The sequence below is a fragment of the Narcine bancroftii genome, chromosome 3 (genome assembly GCF_036971445.1).
Source record: "Narcine bancroftii isolate sNarBan1 chromosome 3, sNarBan1.hap1, whole genome shotgun sequence".
Lineage (NCBI taxonomy): Eukaryota > Metazoa > Chordata > Chondrichthyes > Torpediniformes > Narcinidae > Narcine > Narcine bancroftii.
The window spans coordinates 306,775,793-306,798,537 of NC_091471.1; the positions used below are offsets into that span (position 1 = coordinate 306,775,793).

At 39.7% G+C, this 22,745-nt stretch overlaps 1 protein-coding gene across 9 annotated transcripts in view; it reads left to right on the forward strand.

The window, feature by feature from the left end:
• The window catches only part of chaf1a (chromatin assembly factor 1, subunit A (p150)), a 46,356-nt gene that overhangs the window by 8,883 nt on the left and 14,728 nt on the right, over positions 1-22,745 (forward strand). For 6 of the 9 annotated variants that reach the window (XM_069928827.1, XM_069928829.1, XM_069928830.1 and 3 more), the window contains exons 3-13: positions 437-1,251; positions 6,583-6,630; positions 7,625-7,860; positions 8,623-8,683; positions 10,708-10,788; positions 15,862-16,091; positions 17,096-17,258; positions 18,482-18,562; positions 20,319-20,411; positions 20,884-21,136; positions 21,895-22,418. In XM_069928827.1, the coding sequence (XP_069784928.1) occupies positions 437-1,251; positions 6,583-6,630; positions 7,625-7,860; positions 8,623-8,683; positions 10,708-10,788; positions 15,862-16,091; positions 17,096-17,258; positions 18,482-18,562; positions 20,319-20,411; positions 20,884-21,136; positions 21,895-22,418 (2,585 nt within the window). The remainder of the gene's footprint in view (positions 1-436; positions 1,252-6,582; positions 6,631-7,624; positions 7,861-8,622; positions 8,684-10,707; positions 10,789-15,861; positions 16,092-17,095; positions 17,259-18,481; positions 18,563-20,318; positions 20,412-20,883; positions 21,137-21,894; positions 22,419-22,745) is intronic. The other 3 variants (XM_069928833.1, XM_069928834.1, XM_069928835.1) reach the window with 3 other exon arrangements.

The following is a 22,745-nucleotide window of genomic DNA, read 5'->3' on the forward strand; positions in this document are numbered from 1 at the left end:
AATGTTGACCACAAACCTCCATCTCGTAAAATAACATAATTACGAGCACCATAAGATTTAAATATGTGAAAGTAGACGATATAACTTTTTTCTTTTTTTGGTTATTTCTTTGTTTTAAGTGTTTTATCATTGATTTTTGATGAGGGGTGGGGAAGGGGAGAGGAAATGGGGGAAAAGAAAAAAAATGTCACTATGTATATATTGTTGATCATTTGTGGATGTTGTTACTGATATGACTCAGTGCAAAAATAAAAAAAATTAATTGGCTTCTGGTGGACATTTTTCCAGTTAAACTAATGAATCAATTTCAATTGAGTTTGAAAACTGACTGGGATGCTTAATATTCTGGTAAGAATTGGAAGCTAGAACTGTTATTTATAGCATTCAGAATTGTTTCTTTTTTCTTTAAATTGTAATGTTAATAATTTTGTTACAGCACGATTACCTTTCAAGCGTCTTAATCCAGTACCAAAGCCAGAAAATGAAGAGACTGATGATGTAAAGCGGATAAAAATATCTGTCAATTCACCTGCGCAACTAACTTCAAACAAGCTAATTGCCTCTGTTGAAGATGTTGAGAATGACTGCAAAATAAATTTGGATGAACAAACTGAAATTTCGGCTTCTTTGGATGAGGCTCTGGTTCCCACCCAACTTGTTAATGGGAAAGGACCTCTTGATGGTTTCTTGAATTTAATTCCGAAGAGCAAGGCCATTCCTAAGACCTGCAGCAGTGAACCCCATTCCATAATTGACTTAACGTGTGATTCCAGCAATGAAGTCTCGGACAATGCAGATATCTCGAGTATAAAACTAATGGCTTCTAAATATCGGAGTAAGAAAACAAAAGTTGATTGTGAAAAAGCATGCAACTGTTTGATACCTAGTTTAACAAAAAGAGTAAATTCTTCTGAATCTATGAATACTGAAAATTCAGCATCTGGTAGTAAGCCGAAGGCCAAGGAAGAGCAAAGAATTGAACGTGATGGCCCTATTTCTATCGGTTTACTTGGAAGCAGAGTTCCAGTGGTGGTATTAAAAGATATAATGGCTGATAAGTCATGCTGGACTGGAGACCTGGCAAAAGGAATAGTCAAAGTTGCAGGAACATTGTCATTTACTAACAACAACAACAACTCATCCATCGACTCCTTATCAAGTTCATTTTCATCTGTTGAAAGCTCACCAGACGCACAAACTCCAAAGGACAAGAGGAGTCCAGTACCTCTAGCAATAACTTCAGACAGCAAGGTTGATTTAAAAAAAAAAAAAAAAAATTCTGCGCATTTTGAAATTTTATGTAGGGAAGCAGAAAGAAAGCCTTTTTTTGACGCTGCATTCCCATTCATTGAGAATAATTTTAAGTGAATGTTGCCTAGAATTGTGTAACCTCTATTAAAATGGTCATCGTATCTAGAAAAATAATTCTGGGGAGAAAGGAGATCTTCCATTGACCAGTGAGTTGACCAAGATTTCCAGATGTCTTCTTTTTTGAGCACCTTTTATTTTTGCAGCATGTTTGCGGATGGCGTAATCTCCTGGGCATGGCACCTGATTTGAGAGACTCTGCATCTCTCCAAGCCCAAGTATCAGATTCTGCCATGACAGCTGGTATGACTGCCCCATTTTGAAATTAATATAAAAAAATTTTGGGGGAAAATTTTCCTCTTTTTAAAAGAAATGCTACTAAAATCATGAATTTCATAAACCAGTTGCATACGCTTAACAATTCAATGCATTCAAGTTACAGGACGTGCGTTAAATAAAATGAAAAGTGGACCATGGTTTCAGAATAATTTCAATGGGCCTGCTGAATTTAGCAGGCAGGTTTCCTACTTCAAGAACTGGGAAATCTGAAGAGGTCTATTCTGCTCATTAGGAGTCTACTGATAGAATATAAGTAACTCAGGATCAATACTTGGCAGAGTTGAGTATTGGCTTTGAGCCCAAATTCGTCCAGCATGCTCGATTTACATCCTAAACAATCTTGCTGTTTATTTAAACTCTGTATTGTGAAAGCTCTAAATTGCCTAGTTGAAAGACATGATGTTCCTCAAGCTTGGGTTCCTTGTAACATTGTATAAAGCTAAAGGTATATATCTGTGTAGTGAGGAATTGATGAAAGGCAACTGGAAGCTCAGAATCACTCTTGTGAACCAAATGGTGTTCTTCAAAGCAGTGATCCAGTTATTCATTTCTTCAATATAGCCAAGAAGACATCATGTGCAATAGTTAATACGTTGTTTTATATCCTTGTTCAATGGAAGGGATGTTAAAGAATATGCTGCATCTCTGTGTCTTGAGAAAATGTGTTGGAACAATTCCTGTGCATTGCTGATAGAAGAAAAGGTGTTGGTGGCGTAACATTGAAGTGGAATAAAATGCAGAGCATGATTTGTTCAGCATGAGGAGATGCTGCACTTCTCCCACTCACCCAGAGCAGGGAGAAGGTGACAGTTGAAGTGCATGAAAACTGAGTTCTAACTAAGAGTTCTTTGGAGTGAGAAATAATACCTAAGAAAAAATAAATCTTGAAAAGAGTAGTGTGAATGTTGCATTCTAAATGGCTATGAAGGGGCCATCAATTGTGAGAAAACTCTGGCGAGATAGCTTTTGTTGAAATATAGCAACGAGTTTGCAATACAAATGACGTTCTGAAATCTTGGATTGACAAGAACAATATTCCTGCTGTGCAGTGTTTAGTTTTGCTGTTCAGTTTATTAATGAATTCTCATTTTTGACTTTGGCATTGTTTTTAACTAAGCACAGTTTATTCCTGCTGCTAAATTATTCCAATCTGTTGCCTGCTTTTTATCTTCTGGTTTCTAAATTAAGTAGCCTTTCAGTAGAATGCAGTTGGTAGTGTTAAGACAAACCGTGGTATCCTTTTCTCAAAGCCAATGTTCTGTGGCATTTAAAAAAAAAAAGAAATTGAAAACCTGGCACAATTTCAGACACCTTTGGAAATATTTTTTAAAACTCAAACCATTTAAGTTGTTGGCTTCATCAATGTTTGAAATTTATAACAAAATTTAAAAAAAATCAACCATATTTGTACAAAAACATTTAACATCTCCAGTAAAGTATGCTTGAGTCAGCTTTAAATGTGACATTCATGCAACCAGTCTTCATAGGAGCTCAGTGAGAGCGTTGTCTCAGCGTTGTCTCAGCGTTGTCTCAGCTTTGTCTCAGCTTTGTCTCAGCTTCAGAAGAAAAGATGTTATTTTGATCTTTTCTCCCAACACCTCCAACCCCATTGCAAGCATTTGCACTGAAAATAGGATGTTCAATTATAAAATTACTTAGTTTTTTATAAATGAAATCCTGGTGTCCCTCAATTTTCTACCTTTTTAAGTATATCCTGTACTTAACTATTCTGTTGGACTAATTGAGTGAACAAATAAATGAGTGATTCTATAGTTGATGGCACTGTGAATTGGACAAAGGAAATTGTTTCATTTATCCTGTTTACCTGGTTGTGCCACTTCAGTGGGGATGGCATTGAAAAATTTTTTAAAGAGTGGGTTCTTAGCTGAACTGAAACAAAAGCCACTAATTATAGTATTTCCTATTTGGTGTCTCCAAATCTCCCACAGAAAGCATGAGTTTCTGTATCAAAAGAACCTTGAGAATTAGGCTGCAGTCAGAGACAATGAACTTTAATATTTTCCAGTGCCATATTGATAGTTTGTTTTTGGTCTGACAGGCAGATCTAAGCTATACCTTTTATATAAAAAAAAAATCACAATTCAAACCATAAGAATATAAGGGTTTGAAAGATATTGTCTGATGGCATAGTCTTACAGTGTGTAAACAGGCCTTTCAGCCCAACCTACTCATACCAACCACAAATGACCTACCTGCCTGTGTTTGGCCCATATCCCTCTAAACCTATCCTTGTATCCATCTAAATGTTTTTTAATGATTGCAATGAGCCCTGCCTCAACCTCCTCATCTTTTAGCTTGTTCCATACACCCACTCCATCAAAGACAATATCAACAAGGTTCAGAATATTAAAGTATTTATCAGTCAATTGAAAAATGCTCTTTAGCTTCAATAAGACACTTGCAAAAGTTAAAATCTGAAAAGTAAAACATGTCCTCCACATACCATTTTATTTAGAACTCTTAATATTTATGTTGTCAAATATTTTAAAATGTCTTGTTTTGGAAGGAGCAGTCAGTGTGATCTCGATTCTTGGGATCTTGACTAACATTAAAATTACTGCACGTAATTTGCACATACTGAATTTTTTAATTTAAAGAAAAAATAAAATTATGTTGCATCTGACAAACTATAACAGGGTGGCAGGGCATGTAAGAGCCAAAATGTGCGTACTTCCCTTGATAATTGGTGTTCCAGGGTCCATAGGCTGGCCGCGGCCATCTTGATTCCTGTGTGTATGTGAGATTTTGGCAAGTGTGTGGTGGGTTTGTGTCTTGGGGTTTGGTTTGGCACATGTGCTAGAGTTAGGGGCACAAATTCAATATCATTTGGCACTTATCTCGCACATGCGCCCACCAAACCCCAGTCTGTGAACTCCCCCTGCGTGCGCACAGGAGCCAAGGGGGCCACACCCAGCCTTTGGACCTCGAGACACTGACTAACCAGGCAAGAATGGAATGATTTGCCATGGTTGATCAACAAATTCAGAAAGCTTTAGGTTGTTATCATCAAAGCTATGATGAAAAAAGATTTGATTTTTAAAAGTGTGATTTAAGACTTTGGTACTCTGTGTGCGCAAGCAATATTTTGACTTGTGTCCATTTCCAGATACGACTGATCCTTTGGTCCCAATTACCGTCGAAAGTTGGGGAGTACCTGTGCTTCATTATACTCTTCAAAGCCATGAGGATGTGGTTGGCAAAATAAGGATGATCAATCTTGCTTATCAATTTGAATGTAACATCTAACAATTTAATAATTAGGTTGCATTCTGACCTGGGCACCCAGTCATCATCTAGTTTAAAAATACCAATCTAAAACCAAGGCAATCGTTTAGGAAATGCAACATTTAGCACAAGTATAATAAATACATTCTGCAAATACAGTGTAAAAGTTTTTTTTAAAAATCCCTGGATATGTATCTTTAGCAGCTTTTCATGTCACTAAACATACAGGTGCAGCCTAATGAATCGGGTGAATCAAATTCTTAATCCATTTAATTGTATACTTGCTATCAAAGGTTCTAATAAGATGGCATGGAGATTTCTTGGTTTGAAGACTTGTTTCTGGGTCCTGTTATTATGTGGTTTCTATAATCAGCATTTCAACTAAAAGCTGAAGTTTCATGACATTGCTTTGGTCACTGGTTCTGCATAGAGCACCAGAGTGAAATCACACATTCTACCGTGATCTGATGCTGTTGGTGCACAGATAACTGGGTACCTGTTTATGGCCATGAACTGCACAGCTCAGTTCTTATTTAAATTGTTTAAAGGTCCTCTTCAACTTGAACGTCATGTAATGAATTTAACTAGGGTGGCCAAATCCATCACGTGAACCTTTGTCTAAAATCAAGATACTGCAAATCTCTGGAAATCTGTAAGAAACTTTCTTTAAATTCTCTGGAGGGAGAGTTTACAGCTATTTATATTTCTCTGGAGGGAGAGTTTACAGATGTTTACATTTCTCTGGAGGGAGAGTTTACAGATGTTTACTTTTCTCTGGAGGGAGAGTTTACAGATGTTTACTTTTCTCTGGAGGGAGAGTTTACAGATGTTTACTTTTCTCTGGAGGGACAGTTTACAGATGTTTACTTTTCTCTGGAGGGAGTTTACAGATGTTTACATTTCTCTGGAGGGAGAGTTTACAGATGTTTACTTTTCTCTGGAGGGACAGTTTACAGATGTTTACTTTTCTCTGGAGGGAGTTTACAGATGTTTACTTTTCTCTGGAGGGACAGTTTACAGATGTTTACTTTTCTCTGGAGGGAGAGTTTACAGATGTTTACTTTTCTCTGGAGGGAGTTTACAGATGTTTACTTTTCTCTGGAGGGAGAGTTTACAGATGTTTACTTTTCTCTGGAGGGACAGTTTACAGATGTTTACTTTTCTCTGGAGGGACAGTTTACAGATGTTTACTTTTCTCTGGAGGGAGTTTACAGATGTTTACTTTTCTCTGGAGGGAGAGTTTACAGATGTTACTTTTCTCTGGAGGGAGAGTTTACAGATGTTTACTTTTCTCTGGAGGGACAGTTTACAGATGTTTACTTTTCTCTGGAGGGAGAGTTTGCAGATGTTTGCATTTGTCTGGAGGGAGAGTTTGCAGATGTTTGCATTTGTCTGGAGGGAGAGTTTGCAGATGTTTGCATTTGTCTGGAGGGAGAGTTTGCAGATGTTTGCATTTGTCTGGAGGGAGAGTTTGCAGATGTTTACAAGTTTAATAATGAAGACCTGAACGCCTTCTGAGTTGGATTGATTTCATAATCTGTTTTAATCCCATAATTTTGCTATTGAGCATGTTATTTAAAATGATGAAATGCATGCTGCAAGAAGCTGACCAGTTGTATCAGGGCTCCCATTTAATAACATACGCTGCCATTTTACTTCTGCTTGAACAAGGACTATTGTGATTTGCAGATCCCTTGGACTCCTAAGGTGGAAAGCAAGACTTCCCGACTGCAACAGGTATTTGTTCATTAAGTTAATGGTCTTGCTGCTTATTTTCCGCTATCTTCTTTTCCCAGCACTCAGAATTGTATCCGTGGTCCCAGTTTCTACATTGTATCTGGTCTTGGGGTAGTTAGCACTGACACATTCAGATAATAGTTTCTACAGATGGTGGGCAGATTTGCTGGGGCCTTTGTCTAACTATAGAAGAACTCTGTCGTTTCCATTTTGAAAGTTTGCAGAATTTAAAAAAAATTTACTTGAAGGCTAAATGCAGTCCTTTGGGAAATGCTTGTTTTCATTGTCATAATACACGGGACTTTTTTGCCTGGATGTGTGTTAACCTTCAACGAAAGAAAAGCTGAGTTAAAATTTTTACTTTTGTCACTTTGGACTTGTCTATATGGGGTGGGGGGGAATTGCCAAAGTTTTGGCTGATTCCTTCATCTTTTTCTCCAATCAGCCAAGTTCCATCATCAGGTTTTTTTGTTTTTTTTTAATTCTCCAGATTTCAGCATCTGCATCCTCTTGTGTCCAGCGTCGAGGTGCAACTTTGTTGAGTTTTGGCCATGTAATGGGTTTCTTGCACTCTTCGTTCAGCCATTTTTTTAAACAGTGTTTGTCTCTCAATGACTGTACTAAATTTCAATTGCAGAGGAGAAATGGAAGTGTGGGGATTTAATATAATTAGCAAGATGTTTCTCTGTTATTTGTGCCACTTCTCTTAAATTGAGTTCGGCTCCCTTGTCTCATGATTCTGCTTTACCTTGTTGTTAGGACTTCCTATCTTGTGCACAATCTTTCTTTGCATGACTTCAGATCTTCAGTCTCTCAGAACAGCTCGAGTATTTCTGTGGTGCCCCGTGTACATCGAGGAGTGCAAGTGTTTGGGGGATATCATCATGTGTTCAGGATCACAAAAACTAGTTCAAATTGATGTTTCTGGCATTCCAGTACCACCTTTAAAACAGTTCTTCGTCATATGCTGATACTTTCTGGGTTTTTATCATAGCAGCGCGAAGAGAAACAACGAAAGCTCCAACTATTAAAGGAAGAGAGGGAACGTGTAAGAGAAGAGGCTAAACTTGCCAAAGAGCGTGCAAAAGAAGAAGCCAAGAAAAAGAAGGATGAGGAAAAAGAACAAAAGGACAAGGAAAGGAAAGAGAAAAAAGAAAAAGAAGAAAAGGAGAAAGCAGAGAGGTTAAGATTGAAGGAGGAAAAACGGAAAGAAAAACAAGATGCTTTAGAGTGTGTAGCTTTCTTCCCATCCTTGTGTAGTTATATTCTGGGGGTTTCTTTGTTTTGATACATGGGGGAGATTTCTGGCTCGGGAGTGAAAGATTAACTCCAAAAGCCTTACTATTGTGATCTCTAATGAGAACTTGAGTTGTCTTAAATGTTTTTCAGCTGTTGATGCACGAGTAAAGCTCATTTTTTGGGAACGTACAATTATCTGAAATGTGACTCTTCAATTGGGAAGCTCTATGCAATTTAGTTCAATTAATTTTGATATGATGAAAAATGTTTAAATTCTTAATTGAACAGTATAGTTGCTGGGACAAACTCAAGGACTGCAATGATATTGGATCGTGTATGCAAGTCCAAATATGAGAGAAATGTTTTATTAATTTTGCAACAATATTGTTGGGATATCCATTGAATATTTTTAAAAATGTTGATTATTTTGGGTGCAAAGAAATGCAATGAATATTTAAATGGATTATGTAATTTTACATCAGATGTAGATGCAGAAAGGAATGAAAGTTGGGGAGCAAAACACGGTGATACTGACTTCATTTTTCTGGAACTTCCGCTCTCTGCTAAAGTTAAGAGGTGGTGGCTTTTGATTCATGGTGAAACATGAACCACAATCTACTAACTTCAGAATGTATACAGTCTGATACCAGCCCTGTTGTTTTGCATACCATTCCCTTTTCTGAAGTATATCGAACATTATTTACCATTTTAAATTTGTCAATGTTTTTTTTTTAAAAAAGTAATATTTTACAGGGCCAAATTGGAAGAGAAGAAAAAGAAGGGAGAGGAAAAACGGTTGAAAGAGGAAGAAAAGGTACAGGCAAATTTGTTTTGAATTTTTTAACCTTTCTGACAATCCTACATTTTATCTTCAGGTAAACTTTGGCATTCTCCCACTTTATTTATATTTTCAAACAACTATCCACTCCATTCAACCTCCTCCCTCACGCAGCACGTGATTACAGTTACAGTCAACATGTTACAGGAAGAGTGATGAAGGGAATTCAATAAACAAAAGTGCTACTATTGCAGCTTCTGCAGTCGTTCCTATTTAATCAAATGCTGCTTTTGAGAATTTGCAAAGACTTAGAAAATGACTAGGTTAAAAGTTATTTTTGTGTGTGATATGCCATAAACAAGGACCAGACTTGTATCATTCTATAGGCTCTTATTAACAGAAGAAGCCACCTCTACTGACCAGTGGGATGTGTTGCACCATCTGTTATGCCAAATGTACAATCCTAACCAATAGCAAGCAGTCAGTATAATACATTACATCACTACAGTGTGGGAGGTAATGCACAAAATGTGAAGCCAAGTAGGGTTAATAGGAAGAACCTATTTTCCTTGGAAGTAGATTTGAGGTACATGGTAGAAAGATGGGAAGAGGGGGTGTGTTGGGTTTACTCCACTCAGGGTTGGAACTTGGTGAAGGAGGTGCAAAAGGCAGGCTTCAGAATTAAGCAGGATTTTAATTCTAATGCCTCAAATCAGAGGCACTTGATATGTTAATCTCCTCCCTCAAAGATGGGTCTGGGCAATTAACATTGCAGTGCCCTACCCAGAGGCACTTTTAAGCAGGGAAAATACCCATCTGTAAAGGAGGAGGTTCTTCGTCCTTGCACCTAAAGATGTACCTTTCTGAATGCTCCATGGCTGGCTCCGAGGCACTAATTCCAACCCTTTTCAGGGAAGGATAATTGGCAGAGTGCTGTGCTCCACCACCTAATCTGAATGCACAGCCATTGCAAGTGGCTGGATAGGGGGTATCTGATGATGCCTTCAGCCCATGAGCGATCTTCCCTACTTGCCCCTCTCCCTCCAAGACTCCCTAAAGGCAGGAGAGGTGGGCGGGAGCTGTCAGGACAGTGGGAGGTGTCAGGGGGCAGCCGGTGTGACAGCCTCGCTAGGCTGCTCTTTCATTCTGGGCTACTCACTGTGGCTCAAAATGTAGCAAAGCAATGGCCGTCTTCCCTACCCATAATCCACCACGCAGCTGGAACTGTTCTGGGAACCAAAGTGGTTCGAGTTGCATGAGGCATTAAGGGTAGGGAAGACAGCCATTGCTCTATTGTGTATTTATGACAGTGGCTCTACGTTCCACCTCCATTTGCCCCGGAGTGCACTACGAGGCGCCTTTTGATAGGCTGGAGCAACCTTTTAGGGCTGCTGTCTGAAAGGTAAGTTTTATGTTTTCAATCAACTTTAGTAGCAGGCCTCTGGGCAGATGCCTGACATGAAATGGCCTAAAATGTCCTGTTTCTAGGAATACCGTGGCATTCAATGCAAAGAGATATTCTCAAAATTTCCCAAGCCTGCTATAAATTGTACCCTTTCATGGCTACTATTTGATTCTCATTTTCATAATAAATTGTGTCCATTCTTTCAATGCTCACTATAATTGACGCTTGCTCTAAATTGCCAGTGTTCCTTTCAACATGTAAAAACATTCTCATTTAGCACTCAAGTGCATATACTGTGGGGAGGGGGTTGGGGGGGGAGGAAATTACCTGGTATGTTAAAATATGCATATAATGTGTGGTTATGTTTATTTTAAAAAATGATATTAGTTTAATGTAATGTTTTTAGGCTAGTGTGGATATAAAGGTAACCGTACCTGAAGTATGATAATTCTGCTTGGAAGCTGCTCGATATGATCTGCCTTCTATTTCTCTATACATGCTTGTGTGCTGTAAAAATGTATTGACCTATGAATATGCACTAAAGTGTTTTAATTATTTGAAATTGGTGCCATTTATTAACTGTAAAAATCAATAATTTGAAAGCTTTTACTATTTAATGGTAATTTGAGGTTATATATGTTAAATATGATTCCAGCGCTTAAAGGCAGAAAAAGTAAAGGAAATTTCGGAAATAACTAGATTCTTTAAAAAACCAAAGGTTCCTCAAGCCCCTAAGGTAAGGATAATGTTTCAAACTTGAACTTTTTTGTCTGAAACATTCTTGCATAAAGGCACTTCTACTGGCTTATTAATATTGTATATTGATGTTGCAGTTGCATGTTTAAAAAGAGAATTTTCTATACCTGTAAATAAACTTTTATTTTCACTTGTTCCATTTTACCATAATTGTATAAGCATGTACTTGTTAATTAATGTTATCCTAGTAAATAAACAAGGACTGCCTAAAGAAATCTCTTGGTGCCTGCCACATTGACCACTGCCAGTGGGCTGATATCGCCTCAAACCGTCCATTTTGGCGCTTCACAGTTCGGCGGGCAGCAACCTCCTTTGAAGAAGACCGCAGAGCCCACCTCACTGACAAAAGACAAAGGAGGAAAAACCCAACACCCAACCCCAACCAACCAATTTTCAGCTGCAACCGTGTCTGCCTGTCCTTGTGACGTGTCTGCCTGTCCTTGTGACGTGTCTGCCTGTCCTTGTGACGTGTCTGCCTGTCCTTGTGACGTGTCTGCCTGTCCTTGTGACGTGTCTGCCTGTCCTTGTGACGTGTCTGCCTGTCCTTGTGACGTGTCTGCCTGTCCTTGTGACGTGTCTGCCTGTCCTTGTGACGTGTCTGCCTGTCCTTGTGACGTGTCTGCCTGTCCTTGTGACGTGGCTGCCTGTCCTTGTGACGTGGCTGCCCGTCCTTGTGACGTGGCTGCCCGTCCTTGTGACGTGGCTGCCTGTCCTTGTGACGTGGCTGCCTGTCCTTGTGACGTGGCTGCCTGTCCTTGTGACGTGGCTGCCTGTCCTTGTGACGTGGCTGCCTGTCCTTGTGACGTGGCTGCCTGTCCTTGTGACGTGGCTGCCTGTCCTTGTGACGTGGCTGCCTGTCCTTGTGACGTGGCTGCCTGTCCTTGTGACGTGGCTGCCTGTCCTTGTGACGTGGCTGCCTGTCCTTGTGACGTGGCTGCCTGTCCTTGTGACGTGGCTGCCTGTCCTTGTGACGTGGCTGCCTGTCCTTGTGACGTGGCTGCCTGTCCTTGTGACGTGGCTGCCTGTCCTTGTGACGTGGCTGCCTGTCCTTGTGACGTGGCTGCCTGTCCTTGTGACGTGGCTGCCTGTCCTTGTGACGTGGCTGCCTGTCCTTGTGACGTGGCTGCCTGTCCTTGTGACGTGGCTGCCTGTCCTTGTGACGTGGCTGCCTGTCCTTGTGACGTGGCTGCCTGTCCTTGTGACGTGGCTGCCTGTCCTTGTGACGTGGCTGCCTGTCCTTGTGACGTGGCTGCCTGTCCTTGTGACGTGGCTGCCTGTCCTTGTGACGTGGCTGCCTGTCCTTGTGACGTGGCTGCCTGTCCTTGTGACGTGGCTGCCTGTCCTTGTGACGTGGCTGCCTGTCCTTGTGACGTGGCTGCCTGTCCTTGTGACGTGGCTGCCTGTCCTTGTGACGTGGCTGCCTGTCCTTGTGACGTGGCTGCCTGTCCTTGTGACGTGGCTGCCTGTCCTTGTGACGTGGCTGCCTGTCCTTGTGACGTGGCTGCCTGTCCTTGTGACGTGGCTGCCTGTCCTTGTGACGTGGCTGCCTGTCCTTGTGACGTGGCTGCCTGTCCTTGTGACGTGGCTGCCTGTCCTTGTGACGTGGCTGCCTGTCCTTGTGACGTGGCTGCCTGTCCTTGTGACGTGGCTGCCTGTCCTTGTGACGTGGCTGCCTGTCCTTGTGACGTGGCTGCCTGTCCTTGTGACGTGGCTGCCTGTCCTTGTGACGTGGCTGCCTGTCCTTGTGACGTGGCTGCCTGTCCTTGTGACGTGGCTGCCTGTCCTTGTGACGTGGCTGCCTGTCCTTGTGACGTGGACATTTACCCCTCCATAAATCTTTGTCTGCGTAGCCAAGCCAAAGAGAGAGAGAGTAAATAATCTGTACCACTTTAAATTTGTCAGAGGACATGCATGACAACACACAACTGAAATTCTTTTTCAATGGGCCAGGCAGAATTTCTAATAGTAACTCCGCCAAGAAAGAACTGTAAACAAACTGCAAATACAAATGAATGTTGTTCAGAAATCTGAGGCAAGTCCTGTGGCACTGGCACTTCCTTCCTTATTGGCAGCAATGAGAACAAGGCTGGTGTAGATCCTTGATAATTGTTGCTGCTCTCTGACAAGAATAATTCAGAGATATTTGGTGCTTTGTGTGTTCAAGGGGGTTATGTGTTTTATCATGCACAAGTTCATTGGTTTATCTTTGCAAACAGGTTTACTGCCTTTATCTTCCTGAGGGAGAATCTTGCTTTCTATAAACTCTTGAATCACGGAACAAAAGGATAGCAGATTTTAAATAAACAAAACCTTGAAGCAAAATTTTCCTCTTGAGCATCCTTTTCATTATCTGGCTTTATTTTTCCAGATTGTGTTTTTAAATTTTTACCTCTAATCCAGAAATGAATGGAAAGGTTTGTTACAAGTTCAGTGAACTCCATATACCAGCAGCAATAGAAATACACAAAAATGGTTTCTTAAACAAAATTAGTTTAATTCTGAATATAGAACAATATCAAGACTTAACTTATTAACCCTGTTATTTACCCAGTCTCTTCCCCCAACCTAATCTAAGAACAAGTGTGTGTTAATGTGTTTTCAAGAAAGTCCATTTTCTGGCCAATCTTCCACATTTCCCTCCAGTTTCCAGCAATCTTCAATCCTGTGCACAGAATTAAACAGTCTTTACATTCAAGCATTACTTAGAATTACCAGGCAGGAAAGTTGTGGAGGGTTACAGAGAGATGGTTGTTGCGTGTTGGACAACCCAAGCAGAAGTGTCTTCTAGAAGAAACTTGCTTTATTTCCAGGTTCTTCTCCGAGTCCTTCTCTGCCACACTGGGAAAACTAGCCGTCCCTCCTGATTTCCACAGAGAGTATACTCAGGCTACCATATTAAAACTCCACTCAATCTTGAAAAAGGAGCCTTTTCTCAGACTGCCTTCTACTAACTCCTCTCCTGATGTTTCAGGTGCTGTTATTTTTTGGTTTCAGTTTGCAAATGTTGCAGTTTCCAAGCTTTACAAAAAAACACACGGCCCCCAACTCTGCAAATGTTTCAGTTTCTGTGATGTTCTGTCTAAAATGCATGCAACCTAACAGCTAACCCAATTCTAATCCCTTTTCTAAGCATATATTTAATTAACACATTGTATCACAGGTTAAATTGCCAGAATGCAGCACAAAGGGAAAAAAGTTATTTTGGTAAAGACCTTTCATCAATAATAAAGAACCTGTGCCATTGTTGGAGGAAAAAAAATGCCTTGGATTATGAGTGCATAGGAAAGTTGGTAGAAAATGAACATCTGAAATAATAGTACATCTTGAAGAGAAAAAGGACAATGATACTGTCAAAAGATAAATGTTTGTCTGCCAAGAGATAATGATGAAAACATGAATGGACTTTCTAAAAAGAGTTGAAACAATGAAGTTAAAAGATTAACTTAGAAGATTGCAGCATAGGCCCTTCAGCTATACCCTCCCTACCCTCTATTTTTCAATCCACATGCCTTTCTAGGAGTCTCTTAAATGCCCCTAATGTTTCAGTTTACACCACCATCCCTGGCAAGGCATTCTAGGCATCAACAACTTGGTGTTCATACTTCATTCTTAATTAGCACTTGCTTGACTCCTCACATTCCAGTATCCCTTCACCTTAAGTTAACCCATAATACTTCATTTTTAATTAGCACTTGCTTGACTTCTCACATTCCAGTATCCCTTACAGTGTGAATTTGGGCCCCAAGGAACCCCTGTTCATTTACACTCTTAAATAACTGATCATTAACCCTGTACTCAGCCTTTTGGTTTGTCCTTCCAAAATGCATCACCTCACACTTAACCAGATTGAACTCCATCTGCCACTTCTCTGCCCAACTCTGCATCCTGTATATCCTTTTGTAACCTTTGACAACCTTCAGCTCCATCCACAAACTCCAACCTTGGTATCATCTGCACACTTGCTGATAATGTTTTCACCAGATGAGTTGAATGGCCGTGCTGTATTAATTGCATGCATATTGGCTAAAACTGTCCTTAAATATTTGAAACTGGATAGTTTTGGAACCTATATCTATCGTCGCTTTCATTTGCTTGCACTTTGAGGCAATTTCACTGCCTTTCCCAGATATGATTACTTCAGCCTTGTTGAATATTACTACTGAGAAATTTTTTGATGGGGTTCTGTTCATCTACAAGAAAAATTGTCATTAATTTGTGCTTCAGGGGATTGATCACATTTTGTTCTCTTTTGGGTGTTGCTGAATGAATGATCTCAAGACTATTGCCTTCTGTGGCAGTAGATCTTCTCTTTGATCTCCGAATTTCACTTTTTGTTTTTTTTTGGGATATTCCCATTATTCTCTTGTCAATGTTCTTGGGTGACTGCTGTTCTTTGTTTTCTCTCTGCAGTGATTGGTTTGGTTACCACCACCTCCAATCTCGGGAGATTACCACTTCTGTTGAGTTTTAACCTTGATGCATTTGGCTGCTTTGATCTTGATTTCACTAAATTTTCTCTACCTATATGTTAGCAGCTGCAGGTACATGATCCTTTATCCGAACATCTAAAATCTGGAAAGCTCCAAAATCCGGTGGTTGGGGGTGGCAGCTGAGGGACTGGCGATTGCGGGCGGCGGCTGGGCGACTGTCCACCAAGGGTTCCAGATAAGGGATTGTGTACCTACAACAAATTTGAGAATTTCTCACCTTCAGAGTTAGAAATTTGTTGGTAACTGCACTTGACTCTTTCCTTTGTATTTTTTGTGAACTTGTACCCTCATGCTTGCAGCATTTAATCCTTTGGGTGGACTTTAATGGAGCATTCTTCCTAATCTGTGCCAGGCTCTGGGTCAGAATACAATTTCTTGGAACATCATTCCTAACCCAAGTTTTTCTTTTGTACTTTTTCTTTTCACTGAGAGTTTGTGTGTTTTGAAAACGGGCATATTTAACAGTAGAATGAATGGTGCAGAAAACTTGAATACACCGAGGATATTCCCAGTGTGTATAAATCCATTCTACACCTGTAATCAAATATCCATCTGTTCCACAGACTCTAGCTGGTTCCTGTGGGAAATTTGCTCCTTTTGAAATCAAAGAACACATGGTGCTTGCTCCAACAAGTAGAATATATTTGGATCAAGAAGTTCTTGAACAATTGGATGAGTTACTAGAACATCAGAATTTCAGTTCTAATTACTTCAAAGAATTGCACAATCAAAAGCCCAGAACATCTGGCCCTACAAGTCCAAGAATAAGTCTGACTGAAAGCAGTTCGTGCAGGTAAAAGTAAATTGCCTTGTTTTTAAGAATGGGCTTTTCTCAAGTTTATTGTCATCTGATTGTACAAGTACAACCTGATGAGGCGGCATTCTCCAGTCCTTGGTACCAATCAACACATACAGAAAAATATATAGGCAGGACTAATATTTCATCTATATAAATATTGTTTTGTACATGTGAGAGTCTTGGGTGGTTAGGAATGAATTGATAAGAATATGGTGAAGACAATTGGGATGATATTAACTTGTCTGTGTCCTTCCCAGAGCTAACTCCTGCTTGGTTGCTAAAATCATTGTTTCTAGAATTCATCCCCTAAATATAAAATTTTCTGAATTAAGCACATCTTTTTGTCTAATTATTTTTAGCATTTGGAACCTAGATGACCTTACCACATTTGTTAAATTTAAATGCAACTCTTCCTTCCCTCCATCTTAACATCTTTTTCCACTCCTTTACCTTGTAAACAAAGATGTAATAAATACATTTAATGAATATAAACATGGCGTTATTTTTAATAATTTAATCATTTTATGGTGAAGATGATGCACTTTTGAATCCAATTTGTTACTTTGACTAATTCCTAACCCATCTTTTTTTTTAACGTCTTCACCAAATTTGTCCCTGACCATGGAGAGAAGATTGATGACTGGAAGCTAAAAGCCAGTTGCTGTAAAGGAGGCAAATGACTTTCCAGATGTCTTGGTTCTTTTTTTTTTTACGTGCGTCATTTTGAAGTAAAAAGTTCAAGGATTCTTTATATTGTTCTCGTGAACTAAACGTGATTTCAGCACATTTTGTGAAATGAGTTTGTGCTTCAGAAAATTTGCATATTGGTAATGTTTCAAGTTACAAATAGGTGGGGTATTGGTTGAAGTTAATGTTGAAGTTGCAGAATTTATGGACAAGGTTCGGGTTACAATAAATAATTGTATCTTAGCAAGTTTGTATGCAAATAATGTATGTTCACTTCCAAATTGGTGATAATTTTACATTTTCTTTTGAAGCAGTGATGTGATTATGATTGACACTAACTTGAGTAGTGATGGGAGGAAATTTTGCAGGATGAAGCTGCTACAGTTTCGTGAAAATCATCGCCCTGCTTATTGGGGGACCTGGCAGAAGAAAAGTGCAAGGATAAGTCCCCGGAATCCCTTTGTAAAGGATGAGGTAAGGAAGGTTGTGCAGGAAAAAGTAATGCTGAATTGTAAATGTTTTCTCCTGAAATGCCACCCACTGTTGAAAGTAGACTTTATTTACATTTTTAATTCTACTGAGCATACAGTAAGTTATAATAAGCAAGGACAATCTGTTTTGACCTCCTGGCCAATGAGTGATTACCTGACAGTGGCTCATTATTGATGGCAAGCTGTTGTAGATGGTGAGCAAAGTGGGGGGGAGGGAGCTTTTTTTATAAAAGTTATTGAAGTAAAACATTAGACTATATTGAATTAACTAGACTATTCCTATATATCCAATTATATGGCTGTCTCTGAATTCAATTCTGGAAATGCACCCTTAATTTGCATATCATTAATCAAAATATTTGTGGTTTGGAATAAGAGTTGCTCTGAGAATTTATGTGGCTAAAAAATGAATGCAAAAGAAATGTTTTGTCAATTTTCATTGTTGAGTCACTTGGTAATGGAGGCAATAAAAATCTTTCATGTGATTTTTTTTTTTGCCCAACCCCCATTAAATAATGGAGGGACTTTTATTGCTGGTAAATGGCTTATTAACGAGCAACATCTGATAGGATAGATCTCCCCGATAATGGGGGATGTAAGGAGACGTGGGTTCGTATTGCAGAAACTCTCTATAAGGACTATTTTCTTGCAGTGCAGGTCCTCCATAAACCAGGGTCCTCCATATTTTTAAGCTTGCAGTGTAACATCTGATGCTCCTGTTAATCATGGTACCTGGAATCCAAAAATTGCAATTGCTCAATGGTAAATGCATCATTGGACTGCTGATTCCCTGTTGCATAGGATCAAGCAATTAGGCTGGCTTCTTGAGATACTTATTGGGCACAGCCAAAAGTAATTTGGAGATCTGAGTTGTTTGTGACATGCAGTTCTTAACATTTTTTTCTTTTGGAAAGACAAATTGTTTTCTGAAGTTAGGATCCTTTGGAGACCCATCACTTCTGTTTTATAGAATACCCTGACAGGCTCTCACCTTAGCAAAATAATGACATTTCTAGAATTTGCATTAAGTAAAATAAAAATTGTATTGTTTAATGCTTTGCATCAAAAGTGGTTACAAACTGTCGTCTTGGATATTATGTGCAGAATTACTGTGACTGATTATTTGCCAGTATTTCTAAAATTGAAGTATTTGAAGCTTTCTTTTTTTTTTAAAAAAAAAGTGTAAATTTGAATTTATTCCTACAGCCGTTATTGGATTACGACGTGGACAGCGATGATGAATGGGAGGAAGAAGAACCTGGAGAGTCTCTTTCTCACAGTGAAGGAGTCAGTACATTTGATGATAGCTTGGTTAATTCATATTTAATAATCTGGGTGATATTATGATGTCAAGGAACTTATTTTTAATAACAGAAAATGGGTAAAAATTGAAATGGAACATTTTGTTTTATCACAAAAATCTGGCACACTTTTATTTTAAACTAGCAGGATACCAGGCGTTGCCCAGGAAATAAAACACTCAGTTGTTGACTACATGCCTGCCCCTTGCCTGAGCACTGAGACAGGCACATCACTGCTGTTCTCTTTACTGCTGCCTGCTCCTTGGATGTATGGAACCAGTGAGGCGAGACTGATGTTCTTTTGCTGTCTCTTGCTTTGTCCTTTCTCTAACTCTATGGGCTTATGAAAGTTTCTGCCAATGTTGCTTTGCTTTTTTGGGCTTGTGTGGAACTGGGTTTGTGCACTTGTTTTGATTCTGAATGTACGTTGATGCATAGGACTGTAACTAATTGAGGTGTCCCTAGTGCAAATTCAATTTTATTCTTTTTGAACTTCATGCAACCTTAAAAGATCAACGTGGTCATGATATTCAGCATTAAATGTTACTTCGACTGAACCTTGGACATTTCTAGAGTGCTCCATATTGATTTGCATGGAGAACACAAAAACAGACATGCACAAAATATATTGGATGCTGCATTTTCAATTTTGGGTAGATGAAAATAGAAGCATTTGAGGCCATAGGACCCATGGTTGAAATAGGCTATTCAGCCCATTGAATCTGCCCCGCCATTCAATTATGAGCTGATGCATTTTCCCATTCCCCAGCCTTCTCCCTTTCATGCCATGGCTAATCAAGAGCCTAACATTTTCTGCCTTTAAATGGGGTGGGGGCTTCAGCATGGTTCAGGATCATAATTTGTCTTGAACAAATCATAAAATTTGGTGTTTTTCCAGACGAATCATAGTTTAAAATTCATGTAACATCTTACAACACTTCTATAATTAAAAATAGTAATGCAATGTCTTTGGTTCACTGATTATCCAGCCATCTTTCTGCCACTGAGTGCTCATTTCTAGTCGGTAGCACAGTGAAGAGGGCCTGGGCTGGGTGGTGGAGGCTTTTTGAGGCTAGAGGCTCAAGATAAAGACACCATCTCATGTAGATGTCCTCGATGGAGTGAAGTTTGGTACCTGTGATGTCACAGGCAGAGTTAACAACCCTCTGGAGTTCTTGTCCTGAGAGTTGCCCCCTCCATACCAGGCAGTGATGCAACCAGCCAGAATGCTCTCCGTGGTACACCTGTGGAAGTTTTTAAGTGACATACTGCTGAATAGCTGCTGGCAAGCGGTTTTTGTGAATGCATCAACATGGACAGCTCCTCTGAGATGTTGACACCCAGGAATTTGAAGTTCTTAATCCTCTCCACTACTGAGCCCTTGATGAGGACTGGTCCACAATCATCTTGATTTTGCTAATGTTGAGCGCAAGATGGTGGTTGTTACACCATTTAAAAAGCTGATTTTTCTCCCTCCTGTGCAATTCCTCATTGCCGTTTGTGATTCTGCCAACAACTGTGATGTCATTGGCAAACTTGTAGATAGCATTGGAATTGTGCCCGGCCACAGTCTTGGCTGTATAATGAGTAGAGCAGTGGACAAAGCATGGTAATGTAATGTGTTGTGTTACACCAGGGGTTTCCTTTTCATGTTGCTCCATTGATGTCTCTTGTGATTGTGGGGTTCTGGAATAAGCATCCTCCAATGCAAATTTTGCACATGACTGTTTTCCATCGTCTAGGACGACGACGATGAGGGAGATGACGAAGATGACGACGATGGATTTTTTGTCCCCCATGGCTACCTGTCTGAAGGAGAAGGTGTGACTGATGAGGTATGGCTTCATGTCAGCAACATCTGAGCCTCTGGTAATGATGTGTTTCTTCACTACCTAAAAGCTCATGAATAAAAGACCTGTAATGTAGCAGTTGATAAAGTAGGTTTAATTTCTGCTTTGGGCTAAGCTTGATCTAATTTGGAACAGAATCTAGATTGGCAGACAAAGGAAGTTGGAACTTGAATAGTCTATGTAAAACAAAATTATAGAAAATTGGCTTAGCTTGGATGTGATGCAGATGTGGTCAACAATTTGTACGCTGCTTGTTTGAACTAGAAGTGGGTTGTTGATGCAAACCAACCTTTGTTTCCCTTCTCTCAAAAAATTTGATACACTGTAATCTTCTTCTCTGGCATGCCTTACCCTTGGATTGGGGCAAATAAAATGTGCAGATATAGTTAGATAAGGTGATGAATTACTACCTTCAACGAACAATGTTATTTTGAGTTTAATACTTTGCTTTTTCCAGGAAGGTGAAAATCCTGAAAAACAGAAAATCCGTCAGCGGATGAGGGCAAAAGAATGGGATGAATTGATGAAAGGGAAGAAATTTCAAGTGCTACAGCCCACTTTGCTCGGATGCTTTTGGGAAGGCAGCTGTGATGTGTTGCATGACCCTACCATGAAGATACTTCAACAGTTTTCAATTCACATGTTTGAAAACCAGGTAGAAGATGAGCAACTGCAGGAAATACAAAATGGGAAACTAAAGGAAGAACAAAGTAAGGAAATCCTTAATCTATGCAGAATGCTGAAAATTGTTGTCCTTCCTTCAATTGAATTCTTAGCGATTGTTAAACTTAATTTCTAAGCACTAAAGAATTGAACTTTAATGGCCTGCTACTCTGGCACTTAGAGGTTAACCATATTCTTTGTAGATTGTTTGCAAAAAAAATAAATAAATGGAAAGAATGTTTAAATTCCAGGAACATTTTAGCATGTCCAAATATAAAACAAATGTAGATGATGAGGCTTTCCAATAAAATCACTTGCACTATTTCTCCAAAAATGCGGTATCAAAAACTATAATGATACCATTGTACTGTTAGTTCAGTTGAAAGGAGGAACAAGAGAATCTGGTTTTGCAACTAAGAGGCATTTGAAGTGATAGTTAGGGACTTCTCTGCAAGGTAGCATTTCAAAATGTAGTCCCTTTTTTTGCATTAAAGTATTAGCTTCTCTTTTTACATTTAGCTGAGGTGGAGCCTCAATCCAAAACCTTTCAATATGGGAGAGATTGCTGCTTCCTTTGAGCAATGGTGATATTGTGATTTGCCTTCCAACTGAGCAGTGTTTGCTTTACCCAAGGTTTAATCTTGCGGAGAAAATGTCAAATGTTCATTCGAGCCACTGTGAGGCATTTGGCAATTTTGTTGGAAGTTGTGCATGTAATTAAAGAATGGAACCAAGCTGCAACCGTTTCACTAGTTTCCTCTGATATGCTGCTTTGTTTCATAACGATGTATTTTCTTCCATTTAGTATTAATGAGCCTGGTTCCACTGCTACATGGGAATGTGAATGGACAAAAAGCCATTATCAAGGAATTTCAGGAGTGGTACAAGCGTAAACCTTCAGCAGATGTGCTAGCACTTCCTCCTTCTGATTCAAGTCCACCAGGCTCTGATGCCTCCAGGTTTGAGACTTGGACAGTGGATGAGGACGTATCGATCCCATCCAAAGCAAAATTACAGCGACTCATTAGAGAAAATGGGGTGTATGAAAAAAGAATGGCCTTCAGACTGAAGTGCTGGTATGTACATGAAGAAGTGCTGAGAAAGTTCAGGATGGAGAACCTTCCTGTTCCAGGACAATGGAATCACCTGACACAAGTTCAGTCTGCAGTCAAGGAGGAGAGTACTATTACAACAGGAAGCGGACAGACTACTCCCAATTTAGTGAGGACCACGGCACAGTGCGTACCTGGTTCAGGAAAGCGGAAGCCAGCTGGAAGTATGTCTATAAAAAAGTTCATGCAGAAGTTTACAGACACTGAAGTAGATCAGGTGAGATACTGGCCTTCAAGTAAACTACATTTAAATTGCCATTGACTTTCTTCCTATTCTAAGTAACTTACTTCACTATTAGGAATAATGTACAAGTTTTATTCCCTGGGGTAAGCATACTGATGGTTAAAACAATGGATGTGGCTGTCAGTGACACACAAATAGCGATGGGGTATTGAATTCTGCCAACACAATCCAAGAGGTATTTGCAGAAGATTGTATCCGACTCTAAATCGGCAGCAGTGGCTGAAGGTAGAATTGACATACAAGTGTAAACCAGTCTTTTGTTTCCAAAATAATTCATTGACAGTATGGATAGTGATCACT